This window comes from Eptesicus fuscus, chromosome 16 (genome assembly GCF_027574615.1).
Source record: "Eptesicus fuscus isolate TK198812 chromosome 16, DD_ASM_mEF_20220401, whole genome shotgun sequence".
Lineage (NCBI taxonomy): Eukaryota > Metazoa > Chordata > Mammalia > Chiroptera > Vespertilionidae > Eptesicus > Eptesicus fuscus.
The window spans coordinates 41,244,731-41,268,956 of record NC_072488.1 but is presented as its reverse complement, the minus strand read 5'-3'; the positions used below and the strand labels follow the sequence as shown (position 1 = coordinate 41,268,956).

Sequence of the window (24,226 nt, the reverse complement as noted above, 5' to 3'; positions counted from 1 at the left end):
GGAGCTGAGATACTGCCAGCATGGTCGGGCAGGCTGTCCAGCGGCATATGCCTACCCACAGGCCTGTGTTCCTTGGAACTTGTAAAGTAGCAGAGGTCAGTGCAGAGTTTTTTGGAATCAGATTCTCCAAGTGCCTCTTGAATATGACATTAAGTATGTTTGGGGTCAAAGGCAAAGATTATCTACTAGTCGGAAGCCCAAAGGTCAATTCAGTCCATCTGAGGCTGAGTCTTCCTGAAGCGGGGAGGAGGGGAAATGTATCTGCATGCAGAACTCAGAACTGCCATCCCCTTTTAACTCCTGGGAGGACTTAAACCTGTGTGTCTACATCTCCCCAAGTTGCTTTCAATTTAATCCTCACACCATGGACACCTGCCCCATCTTTGAAGTAAAATGATCTGGAGAGGGAGCTGAACAAATGCTAAAACCTTTATCAAGGGGCTTTGACAGTGCTGGAAAGGGAAGGCAGGACCAGCACCAAGAGTGAGCTGGGATGAGTCTGAGGGTGAGAGCGAAAATTGTAGAGTTGCAGATTCTCTGTCCACCGGGTTCCTGCATGGCTCCAGGGGCCAGTAGAGAGATTAGTGTTGGTTAGCATTCTGGATACTACTACAAAATAAACCAACCCCAAATGTAATGACTTGAAACAATAATTCATTTATCATTGCTCATGGTTCTGTGGGTTGACAGGAGCTCAGATTGGGCATTTCTCAATTGGGGTCTCCCATATGGTTGCACAGGATATCAGCTGCGCTGCAGTCATCCAAAGGATCAGTTGGGTTGGATATTCAAGATGGCCAATCACATGGCTGGCAGTTGATGCTGGCTATTGGCCGGGAGATCAAGTGGAGTTTTTAATTGCAATATGTATATGTGTCCTTCCCATGTGGTTTGGGGTTCTAATAGCTTGGAGACTCAGTTTCCAAAGGGAGTGGTCCAAGATTGAGCATGCCAAGGGACTCAGACAGAGGAGGCAAGTCTTTGTATGTCTGACCATTGAAAGTATCTGAAAGTCACTTCTCCTTCTCTTTATTGGTCAAGAGAAGTAATTGAGTCCAGCTTATATTTCAGGGGCAAGAATTAGATTCTACTTTTCGATTCCAGGAAAGGCATGCTTATGTAGTGAGGTAAGGGACAGATGGAGGCCGTATTTTAAGAGTCTACTGCAGCCTGAATAGACATCAGCCCGAGCATGACAGTGGTGGGCCTGAAATGTATGTATGCAATGGAGTGCAACAAATGGTTATTAGTGCTTATTTTGCATCAGCATCTTTGCATACATTATTATATGTAACTAGGGGCCCAGTGCATGAATTCGTGCACCCTGAAAGGAACTGTGGGCCAAGAGGCTGCAGTGGGCACAGGGGCAGGTCTCGGCCCATCCTCCGCACCCCCACCTGGCCCCTCCTACTGCAGACCCCGGTCCTCTGTCTTCCTGCAGCCCCACTCCAGCTGCCGCTGCTCCCACATGCTGACAGTGCCAGCCTTGCTTGCACCTGCTGATGGCACGAAGTGATTGGGGCCGGCACCATCAGCGGATGTAAGTAACAGCTGTTGCCCCAATTACCCCTCAGGAGCAGGGGGAGGTGGAGAAGCCCTCAGGGGTGATGGAGGCCTGCAGCTGCTGCTCGCACCTGCTGATGGTTCCGAGTGATCGGACCGACACAGGGCGCTGGTAGCGGGTATGAGTGAGGCCACTACCGTCACGGGTGTGAGAGGCAGCTGCCAGCCCCAATTGCTCTTCAGGGTGATCGGAGCAGGGGGAGGTGGAGAAGCCCTGAGGGGCAATCGGCCCAGCAGCCACCACTCACACCTGCTGACAGTGCCGAGTGATTGGGGCTGGCATCAGGCACCAGCAGCAGGTGTGAGAATGGCCAGCCCTGGCAGCAGGTGTGGGTGGGGCCAGTGCTGGCAGCAGGTGCGAGGGACCCCAGCACGCGGGAGCAAAGAATTTTCAGTAACCACCAGAGGCTTGCCCCGATGACAGTGACAAGCACCCCACCTTGGTCTAGCTCCCTGCTCACCTGCTCCACCATCCCGCCGTGGCCGATGCCTGCCATATTCCATGCTCTGCTGCCTGATGCCAATGCCCACCATGTTCCACATGCACCCCCCTGGTGGTCAGCTCATGTCATAGCGACCGGTTGTTTGGTTGTTCTGCCATTCGGTCTATTTGCATATTAAGGTTTTATATATATAGATATTTTCAAAAACCCTATTAAGTAATGTAAGAAATTGATTTTCTGGCTCCAATTCTTCACCCTTTCTTGGGTCCATGCTTTTTGCACATAACTTTTCAGTGCCTGTCACATGACAAGTACACAGGGAATTACTTTCTGTAACTTGACTTTTGGCTTGGCCATATGACTTTCTTTGGTCCATAGGATGACAATAGGTGCGTTGCAAACAAGGTTTGCAACGTACTTGTGTGGTTGGCTATGCTTTACGGCATTTTTGTTCTCGCCATGAGAAAAGTTTTTTCCAAGTTGGTATTGTGTCTTCCACCTGGAACCCAGAATGAGAAATATGGAACAGACCAGAGCCAGCTAGATTTCTTTTTTTAAAAAAATATATTTTATTGATTTTTTACAGAGAGGAAGGGAGAGGGATAGAGAGCTAGAAACTCAATGAGAGAGAAACATCGACCAGCTGCCTCCTGCACACCACCCACCGGGGATGTGCCCGCAACCAAGGTACATGCCCTTGACCGGAATCAAACATGGGACCCTTCAGTCCGCAGGCCGATGCTCTATCCACTGAGCCAAACCAGTTTTGGCTAGATTTCTAACTTAATGCAGAGAGGTTAAGCCCAGCCCAACCTAGTTCATCCAATTCCCAGCTAGCTGACCATAGATGATAAAAAAGAAATGCTACTGAGATTTTGTGGTTGCCTGAAATAGTTGACTAATACAGTAGGCATTACTAGCTTTATGTTCTTTTCCTGGGGCCTGAGCAGTTAATTAACTTACCCGAGAGACAGTTTTTTATTTGAGCTGTGCTTACTTCACACTGTCTACTCCACACTGTCTACTACACTGGTACTACAGGCAGGTGTGACCAAGCTCCTACACTGCCTCAAGGGGTGGGGAGTTGAAGGAGACTAATTTCTAGTGACCTAAGTGGGAAGGCTTCTGCCTATATTGCTTCCCTAGGAAGTTCTTAGAAATTGCTGATGATATTTATCTCAGGGTGTGTGTGGATTGGGAGGGGGTGTTGCTGTGCTGAGTTTCACTGCTTCTTAATCAATTTCCACTGAAGAGATAAACAACTGAAGAGGCAGGGCCCATCTATAGAGCTCAAGCATGAAAGTCAGAATTGTTGCTGTAGTAACTGCCTTGTATGATTAACTAACAGATTCAAAAGGTCCTGGGAGGGCATTGGTCTCATAGAGATTAATGCGTACGCACGTGTGTGTGTGTGTGTGTGTGTGTGTGTGTGTGTGTGTGTGTGAATGAGGAGGACTGGAACTCTGTACCCCAAAGTTCTAACATTTGATAATCTTCACAGCAAGAACAGAGACATTCATTTAAGACTTAGCTTTTGACATTTATGCAGATTAAAGATTTATATTCCATGCTCGCTCTCTTAATGAATGATATTATGTGAATAAATGTGTGAGAGAAAAAGCACTGGGCTCATGTTTATCTTGAAATAATTTTTGATTTATAGACAAGTTGTGAAGATAGTACAGAGAGTTCCCAAAGTCAAATAATCTTCCATCACCATATATTTGGCTTCCTTTACCCTTTATGCCCCCTCCCACCCCATTCACTCTGTTAACTACCGTACTGTTGTCTATAGCTATGAGTTTCAGTTTTATATCCCACATATGAATGAAATCATAGGGTTCTTAGCTTTTTGTGATTGACTTATTTCCCTTAGCATAATATTCTCTGGGTCCATTCGTGTTGTCACAAATTGCAGCATTTCATCCTTTCTTCTGGCTGAGTAGTATTCCATAGTATATATGTACCACATCTTCTTTATTCAATCCTCTAAGGACATTTTGGTTGTCTCCATGTTTTGGTCACTGTGACTAATGCTGCAATGAACCTAAGGGTGCATATATCTTTGCATATAAGTACTTTCAAGTTTTTTGGGTAGATACCCAGAGGAGGGATTGATGGGTCATATGGTAACTCTATTCTTAATATTAAGAACCACCTTACTATTTTCCACAGTGACTGTACCAATTTACATTCCCATCAGCAGTGAATGAGGGTTCCCTTTACTTCACAACCTTTCCAACACTTGTTATTTCCTGTCTTGTTGATAATACCCATTCTCACAGGTATGGGGTGGTAATCTCATTGTAGTTTTGATTTGCGGTTCCCTAATAGCTAGTAAAGTTGAACATTTTTCATATATCTGTTGGCCATTTGTATATCTTTTTGAGAGCGGTGTCTGCTCAGGTCCTCTGCCCAATTCTTAATTGGATTATTTGTTTGGTGTTGAATTGTATGAATTCTTTCTATATTTTGGATTTTGACCCCTTGTTGAAGCTGTTGTTTGCAAATATTATCTCCCATTCAGTTGATTGCTTTCTTGTTTTGGTGAAGTTTTCTTTGTCCTCTCTCCGTAGAGTCAGGATTGTGACTGGCACATTTAATGTGTAGTATTGCCAACTAGGGAAGCTCACCCAAGCTTCAATGTTCCTAGTTTTTATTTTGGTTTCATTATATAGGCAAGATTAACTGAATCATCGGCCATTATATATGCTAGATTGGAATCATTGGTCATGTGACTAAATCTCCAGCCTCCTCCTTTCCCCTATGGTCAGGCTGTTATTATGTGGCTCAAAGCCCAAACCCTCTAATCACAAGGTTGGTCTTTCTGGCATGACCAGCTCCCATTTGGAGTCATCTCCTTCACTAAAACTATCTAAGGGCCCACCAGGAGTCATCTTATTAGCATAAACTATCAGGTGTGGTCTGAGGGGACCACTATGAATAACAAAGAAGTTTCCATCACTTGGGAAATGACAAGGGTTTTGAGACTACCTCCCAGGGACCTGGAACAGAGGCCAGCAACATTCTTTATTACGCACCTTCCTGTCTAATATAAAATACAACCCTTCCCCAACCTCAACCTTCCATTGATGGTTCTTCTTCTTCCCTCATGTTATTCTGTTCCTTCCTTAGCAATTACCATTATTATTTATGTTGTTTGTTTTTTTGTTTATTGTTTTTTTCCACTACTGGAATGTAAACTTCATGAAGATAGACACTTTAATTGCTTTTTTTCTGCTTTATCTCCAGTCCCCAGAAAATTCAGTCACATAGGAGGTGCTCAATGATACTTGTTATATGAAGGAAAGAAGGAAGAAAGGAAGGAAGTAAAGAAGGAAGACAGGAAGGAAGGAAGGAAGGGAGAACATAAATATAGAGTTGCAAATAGGATGTGATATTGATGATGCTCCTAGCTAAGGGAACTAAGATGTAACTTATGTTTTCTGATTTGAATCTTGTAGATCAAAATAATACTAGAAAACAGACCCAGCCTAATTTGAATATCTGAGTAGGAGTGATTGAAAGGTAATGTTTGGCATACTTTCTCTTATGTTTGAATTTGGTTGTACTTCCTGATATTCTTAATTGTTTACTTGTAACTTCCGAATATTTGGGAAGTATAAAACTCAGCAAATAGATATATGTATCAATTCATATGAAAGTACCTTGGAAAAATTGACTTTGGGTTAAAATTTATTAGTGAATGTTCTGGAAGGGTTCAACGGCTAGAGGTTTGGTTTAAACTATTTAGTTATTTCAGAAGTACAATTGGGAGGAGACCAGAAAGAGACTAACAATGGGCAAGGGCTTATCTAAAATATTTCTGTTAATGCTTCTCTCCTAGATCATGCTTGTAACAGGATATTATCTGCTCCTCGCTGGTGCCTCTTGGGGGTATGAAATCACTAAAACTTCTGATGACCCTGCCAGCCAGCTCTGTGTGCACTCCCTGCATCTCCTCCTGACCTTGCTAAGCTGAGGGTGCAAGGGGAGCCATGATTCGGTATGAGCTACTCGGGCTATTCACACGGCCAAACAAAACTGTCAATGGGAAGCTGCCCAGCAGGCTTCCAGGCAGTGATTTAGAGTCTTGTGGACAGCAGGGCTTGGCACTGGCACAGCCAGGAACAGCAGCCGCTTCTCCCTACAGAGCTCTCGGCATCCTGGTGCTGAATGAACTCATTTTCACTTACCCGACTCTTCTAGGGACATGGGTCAAAGGCTGAATGTTTGGAAGCGCCAGCCTCAAAGTTGAGCAACAGATGAGAAGCCTCATGTTGGAATGAAAGAGCAGTTTCTTTCCATCCAGACAGGTTTACCCTCTTATTGTCTTCATTGTATCTTATTGCGCTTTTAACTTTAAAAAATTACAATGAAGTATTACCCGCACAAGACTATTTAAAAATATATGTAAACTATAAAGATTAATGACACAACACACATTCATGAGCTCCCCGCCCCTCAGTCTAGTTTGAGAGAGAGAAAAAGTATTACCACTACCTTGGAAGTCCTCCATTTGTCCCTCCACGAACCTTTCTTTCCCTGTCAGGGGTACACAGTCATATGAATTTTTGTGTTATTTGCTTGCTATAAGTTTTACCACATATGCATGTATTTCTAAAAACTACGTGTTGTTTAGTTCTGTTTGTTTAAGGGACTTATATTGATATAGTATATTTTCTTCTACAATTTGTTTTTTGGACTCAAGATTATTTTTCAGTCATCTATGGTTGTTGTGTGTGGCTGTGATTAATTTGGTGTTTTTTTTTTTTGGTAATGTTTAGTATTCTACAAATAAACAGATCACAGTTTATTTATCTATTCTACTTTTGGCAAACATTTCAATTGTTTCTAGGTTTTTGCTGTTCCAAACACTGCCACTATGAACATTCTTGTACGTGTTTCTGGATGTCTGTGTGCAAAAATTTCTCTAGGATACATACTTAAGAGTGGGATTGCTGGAACATAGGATAGTCACATCTTTACCTTATTAGACAATGTTGAATTATTTTTCAAAGCAGTTGTATCATTTCATAATTCCCCTGGCTGTTCTTGTCATGCTACTTCTTCTCCAACACATGGACTTTTTGTTATTAGACTTTTTCATTGCCAATCAGATGGGTATGAAGTGATCTCTCATGGTTTAATTTGCATTTTCCTTATACTAAGGAAGTTAAGATCTCTTCACATCTAGATGTACTATTCAGGGTTTCTTTTCTGCTAGTAATGTATTTATGTCAATTTTTATTATTTATTCATCTTTTTCTTGTTGATATGTAAGAATTCTTTTAAAAATATATATTTTATTGATTTTTTACAGAGAGGAAGGGAGAGGGAGAGAGAGTTAGAAACATCGATGAGAGAGAAACATCAATCAGCTGCCTCCTGCACACCCCGCACTGGGGATGTGCCCACAACCAAGGTACATGCCCTTGACTGGAATCAAACCTGGGATCCTTGAGTCCACAGGCCGATGCTCCATCCACTGAGCCAACCCGGTTAGGGCTGTAAGAATTCTTTATATAATTTTTATACTAATTATTTATCCAGTTTATTTGTTATAGATATCTCTACTAGTTTGTGGCTTATCACTCTAATTTTGGTGTTTTGGGATAAACAGATATTCTTATTTTTAATATAAAGAAATCTGTCAACATTTTATTCTTGTGTATTTTATTATTTAGTAAGAGCATATCCTATTTTGGCTCAAATTCCTTCGATGTCTCCCTATTTTATTCATAATCATACCCAGTGTTCTAACAATAGCATGATCTGGTTCCCCTTACCTACTTGCCGTTATCTCCTTCTACTCTATGTTTTTGTTTTTTTCCTGCTTCAACCACATTGACCTCCTTGTTCTACTTTAATATGCTAGACATACTTCTGTCTTAGGCCTGAGCACAGGCTATTTCCTTTGCCCATAATGCTTTCCTCCCAGAAATATGTTCATAACTACTTTATCTCCTTCAGTTTTATTCTGATGTCACCTTCCCTCTGAGGATCATGGTGTCTCAACTCCACACCAGTCTCCCCAGCCCAGAGTACCAGAGCTGGAAACAGGTGCCCACATAACATTCTGTCCACCAGGGAGAGACAAGAGTCTGCTAGAGACACAAGCACCCTATTAAAGGGCCAACACAGAAAATATTGTTCATAGTCACTCGCCTGGGCTCTGCAGCCATTCACCCTGGGTTCAGGTGGAGTGAAGGCAAAGTGGACTAGTCATGTGAGCATAGACTGGGGTTTGTGGCTCTGGGGAGATAGCTGAAGGGACAGTTGCCAGGAACACTGTGCTGAGCCTCTCTTCCATACCACAGAAGTCATCTTTTTTAAGTGGAGCACTCCCTTCCTATGGCATAAGCACGGGGCAATGCAATAGCCAAACCCTCTAGACTCCCTGTTGTCCCACCCTGTGGAGCTCATGCCCTGCTGAGGAGTCAGCTGCCTGGACCAGGGAGTAGAAGTCCAGGAAGATTTAGGGGTGTCAATGACTCAGTTGTGCAACTTTGGGGTAGGGGTCATTCCCCTCACTTTCCAGTGAATCTGATTGGTGCTTCCCCCTCAAGGAAGATCTGCTAGCCCCATCCTCCAGGCTCCTGGCAGTCCCACCCTCCTGACTCCTGGTGGCCCCACCCTGCAGAGTGCGGGCTCCCCTGGATGTCTGGGCAGAATCTAAGATAGGCTAAGTTGTGTGGCTCTGAGGTGGGCCTACTCCCCCTCATCTTCTCCCATGCTTATTTGGCACCTTTCCCTCACAGGAGATCCATTAGCTCTATTCTCACGACTCCACCCTGCTGAACTTGGGCTCCCAGCAGAATATGGGATATTCTGAGTTGTGTGGCTCTAGGACAGGGCCCATTTTCTCCCCACATGCCTGGCCGGTGCAGAGCCCTCCCTTCACAAAATCAAATCTTGGTCTGTTTGGGCCTGATAAACTCTGCTGGCATCACTCTGCTGACTCTCTGAGATATCACCACAAAGATCTGTGGGCACCCTGTAGGGGGCAGCTAGACTTGGTATACCTTTGAACATTTACTGAGTGACCTCAGACCCAGCACTGGCAATGAGATTGAACCTGTATCAATCTGGTGAAGACCACTCGCCCCTACCCGAAATAGTGACTAGACAATTTTTCCATGAAACATGGGATTCACCAGTTCCCTAAGTCAGCCACATGACATTGTATCCAGCTGTGAGTCTGTTTGATTTCTTTGTCACTCACAGTAGGGCAGTATCTAAGAACCATCTCTGATGGGTCTTTGACAGGGTTCCACATCTCATGTCTTTAGGGTACAGTATTTTGGAAGTTCTACTACACTGATAGTACACTTCTTGTGAACAGCAATGAAATTGCCTCAGGCATAAGAAAATTATAATTTCCTCCCAATTAGGATGGTAAATATTGGCAGTGTTTCAAATGGTGGAAATCAAAGTCTTTGTTAGGTAGGGGAATGTAGGGAATGGTTATTGGGTTAAGCCTCGGACTGACCTTCTGGGAAATCTGCAAATAAATCCCAGCTTAGAGGGCACAGCCCTCTTAGCATAATTAAGCTTGATCTTGTGACTGCTCCCTAGATCTTTCCTGGGTAGCTAATGGGCTGTGGGAGGTGCAGCAAGAGCTGCCAAAACAAGTGAAACTTACAAGAACATTGTAAATTACCTTGTTTACCTCTGACTATAAAATAAAGCATCAGCTTGCAGTCTGGATCTGTTCTGTGGTCTCAGTCATGCACAGAAGATCCACCTAGACCCAGCTTATTCTCTTTGTCTGTCTTTTCTTCATCCTTCGCCAGCCCTCCCTCAGGCTCACTGAACCCTTGGCTGTGCTGGCACGGCACAGGGGAATACAAGGATATCCCATCTGAAGACATGGGAATGATTAGATATACTTTTATGGCATCCAAGATTTAAAGAAAAGGTATGGGAACTAATGTTTAAAAATAAACTGTAGTTTTTTATGGTACTAATTACTGGGATGTACACCTGAAACTAATATAATATTATATGTTAATTGTAACTTAAAAATAAAACATGACTTAAATAAAAAACAAACAGAAAATATGTAATATTTGGAGTCTCTATTTTCTCTGAAATCTTTCTCTTTCACTGGACACCCCAATGCTGTATGGGGAACATGTGGCTCACTTCCCTGGCCATCAAAGTGTGGAGGTTATGAACGGTTGAACCAAACAGGGTCCAGAAAAATTTGAATCAGGATTAAAAAGGATTAGACACCACCACTTATGCTGGAAAGACAGGTAGACATGGGAGATGAAGCTAACATTTTGGTTGAGCCATTTCTGTCATGAATATAGAAAAAGCAATCTGCAAGATGGAAAGAGGAGGAAAGCAGAATTTAGAGAGGGGCTGAGAAGAGTGAAAACATGGCTTCAGGGAGAGAGAAGGAGACTTGGGTCTGTGTGTCAAGATAGTTCCTGGCTCCAGTCTCCTTGATACAAGCTGCTTTTTTTATCCTCAGATTATTTAGATTTCTGAATATCCTGGCAATTAACCCTGCTTTCTGGCTCATGTGACTTGGAGTGAATTTCTACCCTTGCTGAACTGAAATGTTTCTGTGCACATCAACTATAGAGCAATCTTCAGAGCAGTCAAATGATCTTGGAACCATTCTCAGAGCGGAGGTTAGTAGTAGTATCTGAAGCATCTGAAGGGGTTCTTAATAAGGGACAGTTCCTGAATTTAGGCTAATAGTTGGGTCTAATGCATTTTGACAACTTGCTACCATCACATTACACTTTTGATTAAATGGAAACCATAAGGAATTTTAGGTTAAACTACATTCATTGCTAAATAGTTTTATTGAAACTTAAAGAAACCAAACATTTCAGAATTACATGATTAAAATCCATTAGAACTCATATTTTTCTGCATAAAATATTTTGATGACTAAACCCACAGCAACTTTTTTTTTACTTTCCCGATAAAGTTCCACAGAAGGAAAGGGTCGAATACGGGGGTATTTTAGTACTGAAGCACAATTGTAAGGAAAAGGCTAGGCTTGCTCCTGATAAAAAGAAAAGAAAGAAAACACAATATCAATGTCTTTTCTAGGACTTGTTTGGGAATGTGGGGATGTAGGTAGAGGGTGGGGAAAAGGGGATGTCACAGTTTCCAAACTAGCTCTTCAACAATTTCAAGATCTAGCTAGTTAGCTATCAACATTAAATCAATTGATTTAAAGATCTGGAAAATTGCTGTTAGGCTAGGTTCCTAGGTGGATCCTATTCAAAGATCTGGAAAATTGCTGTTAGGCTAGGTTCCTAGGTGGATCCTTTGCTTTTGTGTAAGTTATTCTTTAAATGCCCAGAAATGAAGTGATTGCTTCAGCTATAAAAAGTCAATAGTATCTCTTGGTATTGTCCTTTCATTTAGTAACTCATGTATTTCTTTGAAGATGCCATGAGTGCTCTCTAGATTCACCTTGAAAAGCAGTATTCCCAAATCCTTAAGAGCATAGAATCCAGAGCCAAAATGCTTAGAATTGTCCCAGTCAAGGGTTTTGTGATCTCTGTGCCTCAGTTTCCTCATCCAGGAACAAATGAGTTAACATACTTAAGTCACATAGAATAGTGCATGGCAGGGAGCAAGCACTACCTAAGTATTAGCTTTGACATCTCTGAGTAGTTGGTGTTCTCTGTGGACACACCTTGAGAATAGTTTGACAATTCTACCAGCACTAATTTGGAGTGCACAGTAGGGTGGCTACTCACCATGAATTTCTTCAGCCATGTATGTTGGAACCCCCTTGCACATGCCAACGATGGGTTTTCCAAACTTGTCCAGGTTGTCGACTTTGTCAGGGTTGATTGAGTATATCAGGCCTTTGGGAGGTGGTCCACCTGGTCCTTCACCCTGAACCTGAGTATAGAGAAGACAGGGAAAAAGAAAGAGGGAGAATGAATGCTAAGCCCAGTGGTTTGTTGAACTGAGGGGTGTGTACCAGACTAACAGGCAGTATTGCTTAACTGTAATTTTTCCATAATCAAAATGAAGAAGCAATTGCTACTGTGCATGTCTCAAAATTTCTAAGTATCTCTAGGCATTTAGCTGGCGTGAAACCTCAGCTTCTCATATAAGCAGAAGTCTGAGGCTAAATTTATTCTGAACTTGGGGCCTCATTTGATCATCTTCTATTTCTTGGATTGAGCTATATGATACCAGCTTCTGAGAGTTCTGTTAATTTATTTCTCTACCTTATCAACGAAAAGTACCCATTTATCAGTTATAGGAATACAAACTCAGGCAAAAATTTTAAAAAGTGATGGATTCCATCTCCCCAACCATCTCAACTGGGGTTGCCAGAGAAAATACAGGACATCGAGTTAAATTTGAATTTCAAATAAACAAGATATTATTTTTTTTAGTATAGGTATGTCCCAAATATTGCATAGGACATACTTATCCTAAAACATTTTTCATTGCTTATCTAAAATTCAAACTTAACTGTGTATCCTCTATTTTTTTTTTCTAAATCTAATATCCTTAACTCAATTCTGACAGAAAAATGTCCTTGAAAAAGTGCTGAAAGCTCTCCTGGTTGTGAGCAGAGTTTTGTTTCTCTAACAGTAAATGTTAGATGTTCTGAGAACCTCTGTAGGGGCAGGTGCGAGGCACAGCTTTTATTTTATTTTAAATGTATTTCTTTATTGATTTCAGAGATGAAGGGAGAGGAGAGAGAGATAGGAACATCAACGATGAGAGAGAATCATTGACCAGCTGCCTCCTGCACACCTCCCACTGAGGAAACCCAGGCATGTGGCCATGGCCGGAATCAAACCCAGGACCTCTCAGTCCACAGGCTGATGCTCTATCTACTGAGCCAAGCCGGCCAGGGCAACAAGCCACAGCTTTTGAGCTTGGTGGCAGCTGCTTCTCCTCAGGAACTTACCAATTTCACTTCCCCTTTTGTGTTACACCCTACTGTGGTCAAGAGGGAATGATTGTGACCGTCTCATTTTTCTGGAGATCATAAGGTCTCCCCCGAACAAAACTAAAAAAGACTTTTATTTTTACCTTCTTTTCCTTGACCATTGCATCAAGGGCTTGAAGAGAGGGCATGGCACCCTTGTTCATTCTGTGCACAATGCATGACTTCTTGCGGAAAACTCGGACTGCAGCGAAGCCCTGTTAGGAAGGTGGTAGGTAGTGAGGAGTATGTTCTCCAGGCAGCTTTTCTTGTCAAATCATTTTCCCAGCAGAGGGAAATGGAACTCTGAGATCATGATGAACTGGGATAAGAGTGCAGGATTTGGCCCTATTTTGCAATCCTATTTATCACTAACATTTCTAAGGATAAACCACTAAATCTTTGAGGGGGCAGAGCCTGAGTGTCTAACTTATTGCTTTATCTTCAGATTCTAGCATGGTAAGGGTCATGACATATGTCTGTTTTGCTGAAATAAACTTTAATACTATCACATTTTAATCTCCTTTGATCTTTACATTTCAAGGAAGCAGGTAAGACAGGAAATAAGTTTTCTAATTTATCAGATGATAAAACTAAAACAAAAAAGAGTTGGCTTTTTGAAAATACAAAGTTTGTTAAATACAGAGCTGATAATTGGACAATTGGGTCTTCTAACCAGAGCCAAGTGTTTTTTGCTTCCCTTGCCAATTAATATTATCATTTGCATTTCCTTTGGTCCTTTTGAATTACGAGTGAAATGCCAATTTTTATTTTTTAGAAGGAAATTGAAAACAGAATGAGATAGGCTATACTTTGGCAGCAGTGATATTGTGATGGCCTTTGATCATTATTGAGGGTATGTGCACGCAAAGCAAAAGGATGCTCATATTTGTCTTAGAGCCCTACTAACCCCTTGAGCATAGTGGATTCTACTTACTGTTCATTGGTTTGAAATTTAACTGATTGTGGGAAACTTATTAGCAGCAGTTGTATCTAAGGGGGTGAAACTTGGTGAGCAAAATAGGCACTTTTAATTATAACTATGCTTATGTGCAGTTAGAATTTACTTTTTATGGTTAGCAGGCAATTTATTTTATTTTATTTTTTTAGTTAAAAAAGAAACCTCGTATTTGTAAAGAATGGAAATAGCATGTTGGCTACCTACAGTTTTGTAATCCAAGATCATATTCCAGGAGTCCAATCCATCATTGTCGTCAATATTGGCCACGTTTTGTTCATTGTTGACACTCACTGACGGCTGTCCGCTTCCATCACTGTTGTTGTTTTCGCCGCTGTTGACATTCTGAAATGTGTGAGAAATTGATAATGCTTTAATACCACATTTCTTTTGCAAATACATTTTGGTAACACTTTAAAGGTGAGACTTACATATTCAGCAAGGGCAGGAGCCAGGAGGACACCAAGAAGTCCAGCAAAGAAAATCTGAAATCACAAATAACATTGGTCTCCGGTCACATGGCAACACAATGTCCTCTTCTTTCTTTCTCTACCCAAGCTCATAGAAAAGATTTACTAATTTTACTACTCTGTTGAGTATGCTCTCTTTTCTTCTTTGCCCTGGTATATTTTTAACCATAGGAAGTTTTAATGATAATGTAGAATTGTAGGTTAATTACTTACAGTAATTATGTTGTGATATATAGTTTTACAATTTTTAATGTAGGTCTTGTGAAAAAATTAATAAAGTGTTGATATATTAAAAATAAAATTGAAAATTCACGGTATGATCTGAAAATGGTTATAAGTTCTGAGAATCACATCTGAAAATGATTTGTTACTTTCCCTATTTGATATGAATGCCTTCCTTCCTACCTTCCTAGACCTCCTAATAGCAGAAGTAGTTTTTTTAATTTTTAAAAGCAATAGATTAGTAAACAGGTTGAATACTGGTGCTGAGAGGCAAAGGATGGAGTGCCTGGCTGTCAAGTATGGTTAGCATAAGGGAAGTTAGTAACTGTCCCAGGGTACCTGGGTTAGTCACTTATCACTGGGTCCGTGATACTGCTTGTCATAACACAGTTTTATGCAGGGTGCCTGATTCTGAGTACCTATTCTCATTTCCTTTACCTGGGACAAAATGGTTTGAGAACTGCACTGGTAATATTTTATTTGCTTAACTTTTCTCCTGATAGCTTAGGAAGAAAGTAAAAATTAGCCTCCAAAAAAAAAAAAAAGTGTCAAGAGATGAAAGAAATTTTAGAGAGGACTAGTACAATGCAGTCTTTTCACAGATCCGGAAATTGAGCTTCAGACGTTACTTAAGTGACTTGACCAAGTTTGTATTGGCCAGGGTTCTATCCCTTGTTCATTGCAGAACTAGGAAAGATCCAGATATGACCTCTTTAAAAAACAAACAAACACAAAGTTTGTGGTTTCTGGAACTTATTTCTAGATAATGATTTTATCCTCCATTATGAAGCAGAGTCTGCTGTAATAAATTTTAGTATTTAGTATGTTGAAACATGAAAGCACTCATCTGATTCTAGCCTCATACTGCTGTTATAAAACACACATGATACCACCAGTTGTTTTGGCAGAATTCTGTGGTCCACCTGCTGTACGCCTAGACCTTTATCTGGAACCACAGGTGAAATGCTGTACTAGTTCATGCGTCAGGTGTTTTCATGAATAAATGACTCTAGACAGGGTCCTGGGCCAGCCGCTCTGACTTGGAGATCCAGTTGACAGCAGAGAATGTGCCAGTAAGTCTCTCCCTCATTTGTTTTGATAAGATGCCTTTTATCTTGCCTGAATATACTTAGGAGTTTTGGTAAAAGAGGGAGTTAAGAAAGAGGGGAAAGATCAGACATTTTCAAGGGATTAGGGACTGCTTGCTCTTTGCCCAGACTTAAATCAGGAGATCTGGAAAGTAATTTTATTAAAGATAGCATGGTATAAGATTCTCAGACAGCTGTTTAATCCCAGTATAACTATCCTTTTTATAGAGCTGCTTATAAATATCACAATTCTGTGAAAATAAAAGACAAATATTTTTAAAACAAAATTTTCCAGTATGGTGATACTAGAGGCCTGGTGCACGAAAAATCATGCACTCATGGGGGTTGGGGGATCCTCAGCCTGGCCTGTGCCCTCTTGCAGTCTGGGATCCCTTGGGAGATGTCCACCTGCTGACTTAGGCCCGCTCCAAGGGCCTAAGCCTCAGTCAGTCATCCATAGCTCTGCCGAGGAGGTAGGAGAGACTCCCGCCACCACCGCTGCTGTACTCGCAGCCGTCAGCCTGGCTTGTAGCTGAGCGGAGCTCCCCCTGTGGGAGGGCACAGACCACCAGGGAGCAGCTCCTGCATTGAGCGTCTGCCCCTGGTGGTCAGTGAATGTCATAGTGACCTGTTGTTCCCGGTCGTTCTGCCATTAGAGTCAATTTGCATATTACCCTTTTATTATATAGGATTGTTGTAAGAAGCAGATGCTCTTAGCTCAAAATGTGGACAGTCTCCTATTATAAAGTAATAAATTCAAAAGAAAATTTCTACTCACTGTGAACTTCATCTTGACTTCACCAGAGCGATGGAGTGAAGACAGGCATGGAATCAGACAAGAAGTTCTCTCATATTTGTACTTGACTGGCTTTACTCAAAGTAGGTGTGACCAGGTGGAGTCAAAGACTTATCTTCCTTCATTTCCCATATCCGTGCCATAATCCAGTGTAGCAAGAAGCCTTTGGAATATCTACCTGGTTTGCAAGGCACTTTGACATGGAGTTCATCTGACTCATCATTTGTTGAAGTTGAAGATATTGTAACAAACTCAATATGATTTATGATAACTTATGAAGTGCGGGTGTGGGTATTTTATATATTGATATTCCAGATTCAGAAAAGGAATAATCCCTAAAATCAAACAAGATCACAGATAAGAAACTGTGGACACATTGGGCCTTCCAGGGAGCATGTGTGAATGTGTGAATGACTTCATTCCTGTAAGAATGTGAGAATGACTTCATCTCCTTACCTTTACCTGAACCCGTTGTAATGGTTTTGCTTAGGCTAAACATGTTCTATTAGCTAACCCCACCAAACCTACTCCCTTTTCTGCAGTCCTAAGCTCTCTCCATGATAGTACCATGCATTTGGATGGACAATCTGGGGGCTGTCTTCAGCCTATTCTTCTGACCACCTCATCCTATTAGTTACTCAACCTTGTCATTTCAACTTAGAAATGCTTCTTGCTCTTTTTTGTGGCACCTCCAAGGCAGACAGCTGCTTCAGGGTGAAGCTGAACATCTCTTTCCCAGCCACTAGCTGCCAGAAACTCACTGATGTGGATGATGCATGCAAACTTCATACCTTTTATGAGAAGTGTATGGACATAGAAGTTGCTGCTAACACACTGGGTGGAAAATGGAAGGGTTATGTGGTTTGAATTAGTAGTGGGAATGTCAAACAAGATTTCCCCTTGAAGCAGGTGTCTTGACCCATGGCCATATCCTCCTGCTGCGGAGTAAGGGGCATCTCTGTTATAGACCACGGAGGACTGGAGAGATCGTAAATCTCTCAGGGTTGCATTGTGAATGCCAGTCTCAGTGTTCTCAACTTGGTCATTGTAAAAAAAAAGGGGAAAAATATTCCTGGTCTCACCGATACTACTGTGCTTTGTCACCTGGGGCCCCAAAGAGCTAGCAGAATATGCAAACTTTTCAATCTCTCTAAAGAAGATGGCATCCACCAATATGTTGCGAGAAAGCCCCTAAACAAAGAGGGCAAGAAACCTAGGCCCAAAGCACCCAAGCTTCAGTGTTTCGTTACTCCACACGTTCTGCAACATAAACGTGAGCGTATCATTCTAGAGAAACAACATACTAAGAAAAATAAGGACGAGGCCACAGAATATGCTAAACTTCTGCCAAGAAAGTGAAGGAGACTATAGAAAAATGCCAGTAACAGCCCTGGCCAGGTGGTTCATTGGTGAACCAAATTGTCCTGTGCACCAAAAGGTTGCAGGTCCGATACCCAGTCAGGACACTTATGAGAGGCAATCAATTGATGTTTCACATAGATGTTTCTCTCTCTCTCTCTCTCTCTGTCTCTCTCTCTCTCTCTCTCTCTTTCTTTCTCTCTCTCTCTCTCATCAATAAAAATATATTCAAGTGAGGATAAAAAAGAAAAAGAAAGAAAGAAAAACACCAGGAACAAATTGCCCAGAAACATAGGCTTTTACCTGAGTCCAGTTAAAAGTGAGTTTTTTTTCTATGAGTAACAAATAAGTAAGATCAAATTTTAAAAAAGAAAGTGAAACAGAAATGAAAGAAATGCCTCTCAACTTTGTCCTTGCCCATAGCTCCTCTCACCTAGACTCTTACAACAGTTATGTAATTGATCACTCCATCACCATCTTTTACATTTCGGTGCATGACTCTGCCATGCTTAGCATCTTTCGCTGACAGCTTATGAGATAAACTTCAAACTCATTGGAATGACTTCCAGGGTCTTTTATAATAAGGTTCCCAAAGCTTTCCAAGCTGTATCTGTCAGTCTCCACCATGTAGTACATTCTAGCTACACCAGGGTTCCCATCATTCTTGGAATCCTCAGGATGTTCCATGCCATTCTCTCACCCTGGAGTACCAATCCCTTGCCTTTCTTTTTGTAAAATTAAATTTATTGGGGTGACATTGGTCAACATGAACATATAGCTTTCAGGTGTGGGTTTCTAGGTTACAAGATCTATTCTTGCCTTTCTTGAATTGGTAAACTGCTATTCATTTTTCAAGGCCCAGCTCAATACCACTGCTTCTCAATTTTCCTGGAGCTACAAAAGAAATTTCTGTCCTTTTATTGACTTATAAATCATTTATTTGACAAAATTATGTTTAAATAATAAAAAATATTTTCATCAAAAACAAAGAGTAGAAACTGTCACTGGCAAACAAAGGAGGTGAATTTAAGTTGTATTTTTTTTTCCTGTTCTTTCCTACAAATTTAAGGTGGTAAATCAAATTGCTGAAGAGGAAAACTTTATTTCATTAATCATTGATCTATATATTTCCCCTTTGGATACCTTCTTGAGCCCATGATTATCTTTCTATGTGTGCACTAGAGGTCCAGTGCATGAAATTCGTGCACAGGTGGGGTCCCTAGGCCTGGCCAGCCATCAGGGCTGATCAGGGCCTTCCAGCAGCTGGTCAGGGACTTCCTTTGTTCCGCGCTGCCCCCTGGTGGTCAGCGCACATCGTAGCGAGCAATTGAACTCCCGGTCTCCCGGTCAAACTCCCAAGGGGACAATTTGCATATTAGGCTTTTATATAGAGAGATTGTAGTCACAGCATGTGGTTAGATGGTTATAAAGCTTGATTCACTACCAATAGCTCTATCACAATGTTGGCCTGGGTGGTAAGATTTTATTTATGTTTTAAATGTGTCCATAAATTTCTTTCAAATTCACTCTTTAGCTGTGAAAGATCAATGAGCCTGGGGTGGGAGGCAGACATGTGAAGAGGTGTTCATCTGCTTTGGGAACTGTCACATGGCTGCAAAGTCAAAGAGAATGTTTGGCATGGTGCCTTTCCACTCAGCCACGAGTAGTTGTTTTCATACACGGGTTCAGTACCTAGAGTACTTTGTGCCTGTCATACCTTACCAAGGACTGGAGGTTGACATTTTCTACAGTGAGCCTGTGAATGGTCCATGACAAATAGAGAGATAGAGTGCAGGATCCAATAATCCCTCTGTTAGAGATCGACAATGCACTTCGACATATCAAATGTACTTAGAAATCTGTAAGGGAGAAATCCATGTCACGCTGTTTCATCCGGATTCTCCTCAATTTAAGTTTCCATAGCCCCCAGTTGCTTTTCCTTTCCCTTTAATTAATTTATTTTTTCCCAACACGCATTAACATCCCTGGGGGATATGTGCTACTGCTAAGGTTGCACCCTGGATTTGAAAATCTATTTGGGGAACTACTGATTGGAACTAGAAGCCAGGAGACTTAGATTCTATTGTGCTTTCTTTGTTCAGTAAGTCTTTTTTACCCTCTATGGGTCAAAGAGAAAAAAATTCCTTCTGTATACAATATTGTTATTTCAGTGGGTCCAAAAATCAGAAGAACCTCTTCCTCTGTTCTTTGTGTGCCACATGTATGAATGTGTGTTCGTGAGGGTGAGTGGGGGTAAGGTGGATGGTCAGCTTTTACCTCAACCCTTGTCTCTCCCAAGGCCAAAAGTATTAAGGAAGCATGAGCAAGTCCCTTGCTTGCTCTCACACTGAGAGTATGTTTTGATGCTTCTTGTCCCATAGGAGAAAGACAGAATATATTCATGTTTGTTTTTGTCACCTCCATAGAAACTAGAATATGCTGGCACATATATGATGCTCAATAGGCCTGGTCTTAAAAATTGTAATTGCAGCCCAGCTGGGTGAGGCTCAGTAATTGAGCATTGACTCAGGAATGAAGAGGTCACCAGTTTGATTCCTGGTCCCATTGGAGGCACCTGATCAATGGTTCTCTCTCATTACTGATTTTTCTATCTCTCCCTTCCTTCATCTCTGAAATCAATAAGAATATATTTTAAAAATTGTAATTGCATAAAAGAGACGCTTAAGCTAGACAATAAAAATGAACTATATTAATTTATGAGTTTTGGAGCCAGTGGGAGGGGTGCTGACCTATATTGACTTGTATGATGTATCAAGGGAGTCCCAGGAGATGGTGTGGCCCCAATGACCCAAGGTCAGTGTGGGACAAACCAGCTCCTGAGTCAATAGAGCCTGCTCTGTTCACAGAGCTTGATGTGGGGCCATGCCAAGAACCCTATGGTCATTTTATCTCCCAGCACACACACCCAAGGCCTCACTTTCCCCACACCCTGTCATGTCGAACTGGGTGGGAACTCCCTTAGTGTGGAACAAATGGAATACAGCCCACATATAATATGCTCATGCTGTAGATCTGTAGATCTGGAGGGCCTTTAGCGCTTTCAGACTTTTCTCTGAGTGGAAGGGAATATCTCTGTGCAGGGCACTTTTTCATCATTAAATAACCTTATTCAAGATTCCCTCTCCTGTGTAGACATGGTAATGTGCTGGCTTTGCAGTCAGCTATGAGGCCCTTAGTAATCTCATTTCCCTTTAATTCTTGTGCTGTTTCTGATATTCAGGACTCTAATTAATTTGCTTCAGTATAGAAGCCCGTTCAGGCAGAGATTTTGTCTCAGTCTCTTTGCCTTTATTATTGTTTTCCTGAGCATCCTCTGCATCAATTTGAAGACCCTTGGGATGGTATCAAGTCAGGTGGTTCATTGTATGGTGTGAACACATTTTGTCATCTCAGGGGAAACTTTTGTCTCAGCCAGTCATCTTGGTTTATTAGCTTGTAGCTAAGACTCCAATTACAGTTACATCCTATGGCTACAGCTCCCAGGGCTTATGGCAGTGATATACTTGTATCAATGATGTCCAAAAGAATAGCAATAGGAACATGTATATGAACATTTTAATAACTATTGCTAGAAAGCTTCTAATTCCAGAAAATCCATGCCTAGTACATTATTGTTTTTGTATAGGAGAGAAATGATCAAATATCAGCCAAGCGGAACAAGCTCTTTCCTGTGCATTGCAGAGTCCTCTCCTTTCTCTATTTCCTCTGGGACCATTGTCATCCAAAATATAGACAATGCTGCCTTTCTGTTGCTGCTTGTCTATCTGCCCAATTGCATTTGCCAAACTTTTTGGATCCTCCCTTACCCCAAGGCAACTAAACCGGAAAAGTCTTGCTTAAAGAAGGTCTCCTGAGTGATGATTTCATTTATATAAAATATATGAAAGTAGAGATAAACAGAATGTTAAATAATTGAACTTGGCTGAGTACTTCCATTCTGAAAAGGGTGTGGAGAGATATGAGAAAAGAAAATCACAAAGTAATAGCAATATGTTGCTTTATAATTATCTCACAGCTCATTCAGAAACAAGAGCACTTATTCCTTGTTTAGTGTTCATTGTGAAGCAGGTTAGAGAAGATGGTGCAAAAGCACTCATGCTTAAGGTGCATTTCTTCAACCATGGCAGCCACTCCTGGAAAGGGCAAAATATTACGGGAAGGATATTGGATTCTCAGAGGGGCCTCAGGGAATTTTTAGCTTCCAGGTTTATTTTTTAATTAGCAGCAAGGCACCAGGCTCCAGCAAATGCGATGCCCCAGCTAAGCACAAGTGCTGCAGAAGAGTAAAGATGTAAAACAGCCAGTACTCATACTCCAGAGTCCTGAAATCTACATCTGAGACAGGCTAGCTTCATAAACATTTGGCCAGTGTCTTCACAGGGCTCATGCTCAGAAGAGAGACCCATGCTTGAGTTCAGTGCTTTGCCAGCGCCATCTTGAAATTCATCTTGAAATGCTTAATAATTTTATTTTTGAATTTGTGTTTTGTAAGTCAAGTCTGATCAGACAATGGCGCATGCACTGGGACTTGGAGCTGTGGCTCATGAGTGATCCCACCTTCTGCCTCTCCCCACCTCCCTGAATAGACCTCTACCTGCACTGGTGGGGCTTGAGTGCAGGTGCAGGAAGCGTCAAGGTGTAACACATACACCTACATGATGAGTCACAGGGTGAGACCAGGTGGTGTGAACTTGGGGTTCAGTGGCTGTGAGGAGACCAACTTACAACATTCTTAACTCTCTCAGATTCACCTTTATGGTTCTGAACTATCTCAGTTAATCACAATTAGATAGAGACAAATTGAGTCAGAATTATTTCACTTATCAAGAAACAACAACTTGCTACACACTGAGCTTGAGATAGTGTATGGATTTAATTCTCACCAATAGCCACTTGAAACTTCCCTTTCTCCCTGGCCTTTGTGCTTAGGTGTATCCTTGTGTGTCAGAGGCCCTTTTCTCTTTCTCATAGCTGTGTGGTGTGTCCAACACCCTTGAGCTCCTCCCAGTAAATTAATATTTTAGTTGTTGGCCATGGGTGTTTCTCTAGAAAAGCAATCACTTGATTTCTTTTTGGTAATTAGCACACCTTTAAATTTGATTTGGTCTCTTCATAAAGGAATATAAGGCACGCATAAAAGGAGGTATCTAAACACATATGTATATTTAAGAAATGTAGACACCATTTATTGTTTAAAATTTTATGATTCACCTTAAAATAGGTTGATGGTATATACAGATGATGTGTGATGGACATCTTATATATCTATTATGCTATGAGTCTTCTGTGACAGAACTCATATTTCTTGTGTCTAACATAGTTACTGTCACATGATTAGGGCTCAATCAAGGATGAGCTCAATTGAAATACAGGTACAAAATAGATTCTACTTGTTTTGGCCATTTTCCTCAAATCTAGAAGAGGTTATACAATTTCCTCTCTATTATTGAATGGGAGGTAAAAAAAGAAAAGAATTTAAACTAAAAAATAGTATCCCACCTGCAATAGTATCAGTGGGATTCAGCTTTCCTTGTCTGTAGTAATGTTCTCCCATCTTCCTTTTAGCCACTGTTCAAAATGTTTGCCAATCTATCCAAGTTCTTTATGTCAGCTGATCAGGAAAGCAGCTCATAGAAATTTGTAGAAAGCTTGAAAATTTATCAAGAAAAAATGATTACCGGGTGGCTCAGTTGGTTGGAGTGTCGTCCCATACACCAAAAGTTTTCGGGTTCCATCCTAGTCAGGGTAGATACGGGAGGTAACCAATCTATGTTTCTTTCTCACATTGATCTCTCTCTTTCTCTTGCTCTGTGTCTCTTTCTCTCTAAAATCAATAACTATCATAGGGTGAGAACAAAAAAAAATGAGTGACACATTATTCTATTATGCAAAAATAATTAGTTAACTTTTTAGTATATTTCCTTTTCATTTCTTTTGAGACTTCTTTGATCCACATGTTATGCAGAAGTATATTATTTTGTCTCCAAATATTTTGGGATTTTCCAGTTACCTTTCTGTTATTGATATATAATTTAATTCAATTGTGGGCTGAGTAATGTTCTGTTATTTCTATTATTTTAAATTATTAAGATGTGTTTTATGGCCCAGGATGTGGTCATAGCTTGGAGAATGTTCCACATGAGCTTGTTCCATGTTCTTCTGTTGCTGAATGAAGTATTCTACGTCTGTTAGATCCAATTGATTGATGGTATTCTTTAGTTCAACTATATTCATATTGATTTTATGCCTATTTGATCTATCATTTACTGAACAGAAATAGTGAAGTCTCCAGCCAGAATAGTAGGTCTCTATTTCTCATTGCAGTTCTGTTAGTTTTGCCTCGTGTTTTTCTGATACTCTGTTGTTAGGTGAGTGT

General features: G+C 41.2%; 1 protein-coding gene and 1 pseudogene across 1 annotated transcript; one reads left to right on the top strand and one right to left on the bottom strand.

The window, feature by feature from the left end:
* Positions 1 to 10,939: 10,939 nt before the first annotated feature.
* Positions 10,940 to 16,500, bottom strand: GKN1 (gastrokine 1). Its single transcript, XM_028154556.2, has 6 exons — positions 16,453 to 16,500; positions 14,326 to 14,379; positions 14,102 to 14,239; positions 13,044 to 13,154; positions 11,741 to 11,888; positions 10,940 to 11,034 (listed from the first exon to the last, which is right to left on the bottom strand). Exons 1-6 carry the CDS (start codon positions 16,462 to 16,464, stop codon positions 10,940 to 10,942), a joined length of 558 nt encoding a protein of 185 aa, XP_028010357.1. The 5' UTR covers positions 16,465 to 16,500.
* A 633-nt stretch (positions 16,501 to 17,133) lies between these two features.
* On the top strand, positions 17,134 to 17,829 carry LOC103291523 (40S ribosomal protein S6-like; annotated as a pseudogene).
* Positions 17,830 to 24,226: the final 6,397 nt, after the last annotated feature.